Source organism: Aplidium turbinatum, chromosome 7 (assembly GCF_918807975.1).
Source record: "Aplidium turbinatum chromosome 7, kaAplTurb1.1, whole genome shotgun sequence".
NCBI classification, from domain to species: domain Eukaryota; kingdom Metazoa; phylum Chordata; class Ascidiacea; order Aplousobranchia; family Polyclinidae; genus Aplidium; species Aplidium turbinatum.
The window spans coordinates 9,918,693-9,928,985 of NC_137478.1; the positions used below are offsets into that span (position 1 = coordinate 9,918,693).

Below are 10,293 nucleotides of genomic sequence, written 5' to 3' on the forward strand. Positions count from 1 at the left end.
GAATCGGATTAGCCGAATCGGACTCGCCGAATCGGACTCGCCGAATAGTAGCAGACCCCTCTCATTGTGGTACCTTTATTGATGAAATATTATTTATTTTCTATTAATAAATTGATTATAAGTTGGTCAAAGGACTTTCTGTTGTAAACCTTTAATTCCCATACAACCTTGAATACAACACAAAACAGAATGACTCAGACCATTCGGCAACATGACTAATGTTAGAAAACTTTACAGTCACTTAAATTAACTTACCACAAATTTTTAATGGAGCTTCAAGTTCTAATAAAATTGGTTGACTTAAGAATATTTCCCGAGATTTAAGACACAAAGCCCGCACTTCTGCTTCAGTCATTTGAACAGTCCTTCCAGGTCTCCCACCTCGTACTGCAACAGTGCCACAAAGTTAGTGTGAAAATTTAGTCTGAAATAAATAGTGCAGTTAACAGTGCCACAAAATTAGTGTAAAAATTTAATTTGAAATCAAGGGCACTTTCTGCATTCTAAAATATCTTGCTGAGAAACTTCGTTTTAAAAAAAAACAGGTTCCACAGAGATTTTTACTAATTGCTGGATGAAACAACGTAACCTTTGACAGTGTCAAATGTAAAAAAAAAGTATTTTGAAATGAGATGATGTTCAAATATGTTCCCTTCATGACTATCAGCACTCTTGATAACGCACCATGGCCGATCTTCATAGCAAGTGTCTATTTATGCAAATCTTGAAATTATCAGTTAACTTAAAAGGTATATGGGCTGATGAGTGATGACTGATGAAGTTATAGAGTGGATATGTTGGTGTTTTAATTTTTTTAGAAGCTTTTTTTGATTTTATTTTGCTTTTTATCCTAAACTTTTCCAAAGAAAACCTTGTCAATTTTCTTTAAAACTTAATAACTTATTTTGGTCACAAGCATGACATAATGTTCGCGTTTTGTCACTTCTCATTTTTGTAGACCTTTGCTATGTTGACATGTATTATTTTTGCTGTGATGGTCACAAATAAAAACAACTGAACTGAACATAATGGTTGTCATGGCACATGTATAGCCAGTTTGTAGACCAAGTTTAGACATACAGAACTGGTAACGTTAGGGTTGATGTAATGTAAAGCCTGCTTTCTTTGCCTAAGAAAAGTGGATACGATTTTAGTGTGCAACTGCTTCCTCTGGTTCACATGCAAATATTATTTTGAAGGACGGTACAGTCAGACCGCACCATTTCGTTTTGTCCTAAAATATCGGTTTAGCAGGGTATCAGGATTGTCGGAAAACTAAAAGTCATTCAATCTTAAAACGTTCACCATGTTCAAAATCTGCATACTGTGAATGCTGTACAGTAAAACTACATTTTAATAGAAAGCATTATGCTAAACTGCACTACTGTACTTAACACTTAACCAGATATTAATCAATCAATGAAAATAAAAATAAATGAATTTGTTTCCAAACAAACGATAAATAGAGTCTGATTAACAACATTAACCTCAGAAAATTGAGATATTTCAGAAACATAGCAAAAAGCAACTTGTTGCAAAATTCAATGTTGACTGGAATGGTGCAGGCCAAACGACCAAAAGGACGCCAAAAAATGAAATATTTTGACAATATCAAGCAAATTACGGGAATAAAAAGCATGCCGCAGAACTGGTAAAAACAAAAGACAGAACAAAATGGAGGCAGTTCAAAAAGGAGATCACAGCTGATCTAACATGATCAATCTGTTGAAGAAGTGCTATTCATTTGCTCAAGCGATATAGCGAGCAAAACCTTAGGTGGTATTGTTTCTTGTACGGTGACTATAATCATGGTCATGTTTTTATCAGTATCATTTGCCACAATAGCTCAGTTGATTAAAAGCTTGATTTAAAATTGAGGAAACTGCAAGATCAACCAGTGGTGGATCGACTCTCAGGGTGTACAGACACGACTTTATGCCACATTCCAAATGATGCGAACACAGATGACCCCCTCCCTAGGTCGCAATACACAAATGATGCAAGGTCCAATTGTCGCAATACATAAACGGCGGGAGACTTGGTTATTCTTTATTAAAATGAATTGTTTTTTAAATACGGTAGTAATTTCATTTGTCACGATAACAATTTCACAAAATATATATAAAAATTGTTTTTTGCATTTAACAAAATTTAGATAAAGGTGCCATTAACTCATCTGTTGCATTTTAATCTTAATGGATTGGACACGTCTGCAGAAAAATAAGTCTGACTTTGGGCAGTTAATCTGGTTCTTTGTTGCCTCAGGCACAAGATGCCAGTTACACTCTTTTGTTTTAGAAGAAAACCTAGTTTTAGGAGGTTTATACTCACTGTCAAACAGCGTGAATGCACTGCAAACAGTATTTCATGATTAGGCCTACAATATAACTACCTGTATGGAGACAGTATCGAAAGCGCACGATGGTGTCTGTTTAATATGGTTTATTCAAGTGTGTGTTTTGTGTAGTGGCGTAACATCACTAATTTAATTGGATTTGATTACTACCTGTAGGCTAATTCTACTATGCTTTTCAACTTCTTCCCGCACAAAACCAAGGCCAAGCTGTGAAAATGGTTTACTCGGCTTGTATTGATAGTCTCAAAGCAATCAACGCAGATTGAAATATTCAAAAGTAGTTTTATAAGAAATAACCAAGCCTCGCATCATTCGTGTTTTGGACGCATGATTTGTGTTCGCGTCATCCGGACAGCAGCATGAAGTAGTATACCGAGGTGTACATTTGAGCAACGCATTTTGAGGACAATTCTCCATTCAGCGACACCTGGTGGATAAAATAATTCACAGACAGAAACACTTCAACAATCAAAAACTTCAATCTGCTAATCTCGACAACCAGGCCTGCATCAGCAGGGCTCGATCTTAGCACTGGTCCTCTGGCCAATGTCTAGTGCAAGTTCACCGCGGACCAGTACGAATCGTTTCGCACTGGTCCGACTGTCCAGTGCGAAAATATCATCGTAATATGTTGTTTGATCGTTTAGAGTGCGTGGTTCTCGTTTGCGCTTCTTTTCAAACAACAAAACACGTGATCCGTGCATGTTAAACCGTAACAAAAAGGCAATTGCAACATCACGTGTTAAATCGTAAGAAAAAAGCAATCGCAACATCCCGTGACGGTGTTAAATTGTAAGAAAAAGGGTAATCGCAACAGAAATAAAAGATTTCAACCCGACCCCAAACCTGCCATACAACTATGGCTGGCAAACGATTCATCTGTGAGGTCAAGAAGGCCCGGCACTGGCTATGTGTTTACAAGGCCAGACAAACACACATCGGATTCCGATTATGACCCCGTGATCGTCCCATCATCAGATTCCGATTATGACCCATTATCGGATTCAGAAATTGAAGAAGAGCCCCAAGTAGATTGAAGACTCAACGTAGATTGAATGTCTTGCCTAGATAAACTGTTGTTACTGTTATTGCCATTGTATATTTTCATGTTATTGCCACCATTCATTATTTTCGTTTTAACGTGGTTTTCCCTGGGTTGGGCTTGTGCTTCTTACGACAATCTTGTTTTTATCAGTAAACGGGACGGACCAGTGCGATCTTGTGTGGACCAGTGCAAATGGTGAGCCACTGGTCCGGTTGGCCAGTGCGAAAAAAAGTTAAGGTCGAACCCTGATAAGTAACATTTTCAAGGACGCGAAACTGTCAGGACTAAGCTCTTAAAAAAGCTTTCTCAGTCTGAGGATAAAGATTCAATTAATCAAGAATTAAATATTTTGATTTACTACATTTTTCTATCATATCTTTAAAATTCATTATCACTCACCTTCAAGTAAACGTGAAATTAAATTATCAACATCCAAATCTAAATCAGCCATACTGTTTTCCTTCTAACACAATCTCTTAAAAAATTATCTTTTGTTGAATAATATTTTATGAACTATCAACTCCACTGAGACACTGTTAACACGTAAAGTGTAATGTGCTGTTACCTTCAAACAATAAAAAAGGCATAGATTTTGAATTTTGATTATAGAGGCTTATTTATAGCATATTTTCCCTTTATGCAGCATTCATTGCAGTAATTTGTTTGTTTGCAGAACTGAAGATGCTCATTACTATGTAGCGAAATATATATATATTCTTTTTAAAACAATGAAAACTATCAATACTACAAAAAAGTGCTCAATGCTAAGCAAAAAAGCAAAGCAGAGCAAATTAAATCAAATATAGTTATTACTATATTTGATTTATATTCTTTTTATATATATATTCTGAATGCTACTTGAATTTTGTGATGAAAGGAAACTTTGTATTGCCAACACATGGTTTAAAAAGAAAGAGAAAAGGAAGGTGACTTACAGCTCAGGAGGACATGTGTCGGAAATTGATTTTATTGTGGTTGGGCAGGAACAGAGAAAGTACTTGAAGAATGTGAAAGTAATTCCGTGGGAGTTGCAGCATAGACTAGTAGTAGGAGACTTAAATATGAAAAAAAGTGAAGAACATTGTGAAGAAAGAACGACTTTTTGTGAGAAATGTGTGGAAACTGGAGGAAAAAGAAACGAGAATTAAGTTTGTGAAAAGAGCAAAAGAGCTGGTAAACATGAGTGCGCAGGACTTGTGGGCTTCATTTCAGAAAGGTGTCCTAGCAGCATGTGATGAAGTATGTGGAAAAAAGAAAGTGAGGAGGGATCGTGGAGACACATGGTGGATTGGTGGTGGGATGAAGAGGTGAAGCATGCGATTTCACAGAAAAGAGATGCATACAAGCAGTGGCGTAAAAATGGGTCAGAAGAGAATAAAAAGAAGTATAAGAGTATGAAAAAGAAGGCAAAGAGGGTTGTTGCAAGAGCTATGAAGAATGGTGCTGAGGAGGAACTTAATAAAATGGGGGAAAGCCAAAACAAAGTATTCAGACTCATAAAGCAAATGAAAAAGGATGGGAAAGATATTGTAGGGGGAAGATGTATAAGGAGTGGAGATGGAAAGTTGCATTTCAGCCCGGAAAGCAGAGGAGAAGTGTGGAAGGAACATATGAAAAATGTTATGAATAAGGAGAATGTATGGGATCATATGACAGAGGTTGATCTGGTGGAGGGTCCAGTGGGAAAGGTTACTCGTGATGAAGTGGTGGAGGCAATGGGGCAAATGAAACTGCATAAAGCAGCCGGTCCATCCGAAGTGAGCGTAGAGATGATAAAAGCAAGTGGAGAGTTGGGAATTGAAGTAATGCTACAACTTAGCCAAAGGGTATTAGATGGAGAGGGAATGCCGGAGGAGTGGAAGCATAGTATTGTTGTTCCACTGTTTAAGAGAAAAGGGGATGTGAGAAGTTGCAGTGCATATAGAGGTGTAAAACTACTAGAGCATGGAATGAAAATTGTGGAGCGAATACTAGAAAAGAGGTTGAGAACATTGGTGAAATTAAATGATATGCAGTTTGGATTTATGCCAGGAAAAGGTACAGTGGATGCTCTGTTTATATTGAGAAGAATGCAGGAGGAATACCGAGAGAAGCAGAGAAAACTATATATGTGTTTCGTCGACTTAGAAAAGGCATTTGACAGAGTACCAAGGAAAGTGATGGAATGGGCAATGAGGAAAAGAGGTATACCGGAGGTATTAGTGAGAGCTGTGATGTCTATGTATGAGGATGCAAGAACAAAAGTGAGAGTTGGATCAAATTATTCAAACGAGTTTTCTGTGAAGGTTGGTGTACACTAGGGTGCGTCGTGTGCCCCAATGTTCATATTTTTTGTATTATTTTTTTTCAATGGTGAGGTTTCACTGAAATAACAATAATATGAAGTTTCAGCAAAAAATATTAATGTTTAGGTGCTCCACATTGCAGTTAAAAATACAGGAATTTCGACCCCCATACTCCATAAATACCTTGTTTTAACATAACACTGGTCTACACGATTTTTGCTCTATGAACTTTGAAAACTGATTTAGAGTAATTTTGGGGTGCTGAATCCAAATCTGCCCTCAGATTTATCCTATCACGTCAGGTATGTGAGATATGATGACAGCAAATTGTTACTTTTGTCAAAAGTGGAAGATTTGACGTTGCGTTTATTGCACATACATATTTTGCTATATGCAGAAATCCAGGCCATGTCGTGCATAAGTAGCTGAAATACATCAAATATAATTTTGATACCAATTTGTTTTCTAAGCAACATTATTAACCATGCAGTAATAACAATCTAAAAGGGAGGCTAAAAGTATAACTGACCCCCCCCCCCCGTCAAAGGTTTGCATGAAACCACAAAGGATTAAGTAGGCCTGTGGCAATGCTTGTACAGTAACCTTACTTAGGCTGTTTTGGTCTGTCTAACACTACTAACCATTCGTTATAGCACTGCATATGTTGGTGGTGAACGCAATGCCATTGACATGTTCACCTTTTTGTGCTGGTTGCTAAAGTCTCAATGTAGTACAGGTAGTCTAGCACATGCAGCAGTATGGAGTATATCAATCTGTGTGCTGGTATTTCCTTGACAATGATTTCATGGCAGATCACAGTCTACCCATCACCAATTATGTCTACTAATTACAGTATTTGTTTTATGCACCTACACTTTGAACAGTCCAGTTAGTAACCCCCAGGTCGTGCAGTAAAGTTGTTACTTGCAACTGTGTGTGTACATGACACGAGCACTATATTGTATTTCCAGTCACACTACTGTACCGTTAGACCACTGCCTACATGCTCTCGATTAACCCTTGTATTCTCTACATCATGTGTAGTGTGTACCGTATATTATGCATACCATGCTGTATATTTATTGCAAATGCAATAAGCAAAAGTATCCAAGTCATCTGTGACCTGCATCAACATATGCAGTACAGCATGTGCATTTACCCATTACCTTGTGCCTGCGCTACCGTTTTGTCCAAAACATTGTCAAATATACGCTTTTTGTCATAACTTTTTTTCTAATGAAATTAAGGCAAAAAATCCTCATAGAGCAGATAGAAACATTATGATTCTGCATCATTTGATACCAAACTCATGTTCCTAGCACCAGCAGTTCCAAAGTTACATCCGATTTGAGAATTTTGGGGGTATTCCCCCATAAAATGGGGGGTAGAACGGCCAATATGTGGTACAACTCCCTGAAACCAGTTTTGTTATTGTTTTTAGCCAATTTGTCAGTGGTCTAGACCCCCCTTTTTTTTAATTAAAAAAAAAATTTTTTTTAATCCACCCTGTTGTCAAGCCAACAAGGGGATACAGGCAATTGGGATGTGGAGCACCTAAACCTTGACCAAATTTTTTGAAATTTTGTAATTTTGCTTTTTTAGTCAAGCCTCACCCACAAAAAAAAATAATTTTGTTTTCAACCATTTTTTAAATTTTTGGGGGCACACGACACACCCTAGTGTACACCAGGGATCAGTTTTGTCACCTCTGATATTTGCTATTGTGGTTGACGTTGTAACTGAAGGAGTGAGGGAGGGCTTATTAAGTGAAATTTTGTATGCAGACGACCTGGTCTTGACAAGTAATAGTATGGAGGGAATGGAGAGAAAGTTTGAGAAATGGAAAGAAGCATTTGAAATCAAGGGTATGAAGGTGAATCTTGAAAAAACGAAAGTGATGGTGAGTGGAGCAGAAGGAACAGTTGTTGAGAGCAAAGTAGATCCCTGTGGAATATGTGGCAAGAGAGTGATGAGAAATTCAATGCAATGCAAGGAATGTGGAAAGTGGGTACATGCAAGATGTGCTAATGTCAAGAGAGCCGCAACAAGATTGGCGAAGTGTTTTGTTTGTGGGAAATGCAGTAAAGGAAGGAATGAAGTGGAAGGCCATGATGATGAGTTCTGCCATGGCATCGAAACAGTGACAGACTTCTGTTATCTGGATGATCGGATAAATGGAAGTGGTGGATGTGAAGCAGCGGTGACAACAAGGGCAAGATTGGGCTGGGCAAAGTTCAGAGAATGTGGGGAAATGTTGTATGGCAGAAAATTTTCACTAAGGATGAAAGGAAAAGTATATCGGAGCTGTGTGCGGCCTGCAATGCTATATGGTAGCGAAACATGGGTATTGAGAGAGAGTGAACTGGCAATCCTGAGAAGAACGGAAAGGTCAATGGTGAGAGCAATGTGTGGGGTGAAAACGAGAAGAGAAAAAAGGACTGAAGAATTGTTGGATATGCTAGACATGAGAGAGACCATAGACCAACTGGCAAGGGCAAATGGAGTAAGATGGTATGGACATGTGATAAGGAGGGAGGAAGGAAGTTTTATTAGAAAGGCACTAGATCTAAAGGTGGATGGGAAGAGGAAACGCGGTCGTCCAAGAAGAACGTGGAAACAACAAGTGAAGGATGAGTTTAAAAAAGTCGGACTGAAGGAGGAAGATGCAAGGGACAGGGTGAAATGGAGAAAAGGGATTAAGACAATTGCTGCGCGGAAACAATCGGCCACCCCCACTAGTGGGGAACAAACTGACGATGGATTATGATGATTTAAACATGTGGCTGGTTAAACTTTATTTTAATTCTCAACTTATCACAGTGATTTAGAATTATACGTATTAATTGATTAGCATGTTCATTGTTCACTATAGCCACTTGCACACACAAGGTTCAAGTTAAAACTTTGCAACAACTTGTTTGTTACATTTAGAACTGTTGCAACACTTCTTATTCTACAGTGCCTCTATTTTGATATGCTATCATGCATAGTAGATTAGAGCAAAAACTCAACGACATTAGTCTATCTGTTACTTTTATTATAATAATTATTGTCTAAAATCGGTTATCATATATACCGTAGGACCTTTTATATGCATATCCGACTGGATGCAACCTAATTCGTACAGTACCATGAACAATTCGTACCGTCAGTTCGTACCTTGAAAAGATCCAAAAAAAAAAATTAAAAAAAGCTGAAATTGCTGATTGCAGTTTCCGCAAATATTGTAAAATTTTTTGCAAACAAACAAAAACTCTTAGAATCATTAGCAGAAATTTTAAAATGTTTGTGGAAACTTCGATCAACCCTAACCCTTTTAAAATGCTTGCAGAAACTCTGATCAACCATAACCATTTTAAAATGTTTGCAGAAACTGCTAGCAGCGACTTCGGCAAACTCTTAGGACCATTACCAGAAATTTTAAAATGTTTGCAAAAACTGCAGAAAAACGGAAACTGCGATCAGCGACTTAATAATAATAATAATAATGTATTCTGGTCCAGTACACATGGTACTACAGAGAAAAACATTAACATACTCGCAGATAACAATTGATAAGAAAACATAAATAAATAAAAATAAGAAAATTTTGAAGAGAAAACAAAAATCACAAGGAACAAAAAAGATAAGACACAATCATAAATAGTTTTCGACACGTCGCTTAAATGTCGCAATAGACATACTATTGACTACAGCATATGGTAAATTATTCCAAGTATCGACTACTCTATTGGCAAAGGAAAATTTACGGCAGTTCAGTTGAGCAAACTGTTTATGCAATTTAAAATTATGGCCTCTGGTTGAATTAGAGTTAAAAAGGAAATATTAGGAACATGGTGATACCGAAACATTGTGTACTAATTTAAAAACTTCTGTCAAATCAAAAATTAATCTCCGTTTTTCCAACGAGAGAAGGTCTAGTTCAAACAGTCTTTGTTCATAGGTTAGGTTTTTCAGTCCAAGAATGCATTTTGTTGCTCGTTGTTGCACCCTCTCTAGCAAATCAATGTCCCGAACAGAATGGGGATTCCAAGCCGCCACTGCAAATTCCAAGTGGGGCCTGATCAACTGTTTATATAATCCTAAAAAGACATGCTTGTCCCTGCTGACCAGTGTTCGTTTTAAAACACCCAGGACCATCTCCGCCTTTTTAACTGCATACGAGACATGGGTGGATGTTTTAAGATCAGTCGTTATCATAACGCCCAAGTCTTTTTCACTCTTTTTAGGGGCAATTGGCATGTCACCTAGAACATACTGATGCTCTAAGTTGCCATGACCAAAGTGCAGAGTGGAGCACTTGTCAACATTAAACTGTAGTTGCCAGGATTCAGACCAGTCCATTAACAATTTCAAGTCCGTTTGTAGCAGGGATGAGGCAAGATCGGGATCATCCCTGCTCAATTCTGTGTAGATTTTCATGTCATCCGCGTATTTCAACAAGGTGCTGTGACTAATGTAGTCATCAGCGTCATTGACATAGGCAATAAACAGCAGAGGCCCAAGGCAACTTCCCTGAGGCACACCGGATATCATGGGTTTCGGATCACTTTTCTCTCCATCCACCACAACGACTTCACTCCTACCAGAAAGGAAAGAACGTATCC

General features: G+C 37.8%; 1 protein-coding gene across 2 annotated transcripts in view; it reads right to left on the reverse strand.

The window, feature by feature from the left end:
- The window catches only part of LOC145774269 (serine/threonine-protein phosphatase PP1-beta catalytic subunit), a 32,183-nt gene extending 23,366 nt beyond the window's left edge, over window positions 1–8,817 (reverse strand). Inside the window, exons 1-2 of one of the 2 annotated variants that reach the window (XM_082585468.1) lie at window positions 8,771–8,817; window positions 256–387 (exon numbers count right to left, since the gene is read on the reverse strand). In XM_082585468.1, the coding sequence (XP_082441594.1) occupies window positions 256–387; window positions 8,771–8,783 (145 nt within the window). In that variant the 5' untranslated portion in view covers window positions 8,784–8,817. Of the gene's footprint in view, window positions 1–255; window positions 388–3,800; window positions 3,964–8,770 lie in introns of those variants that run through there. The other variant, XM_082585467.1, reaches the window with a different exon arrangement.
- Between the last annotated feature and the right edge of the window lie 1,476 nt (window positions 8,818–10,293).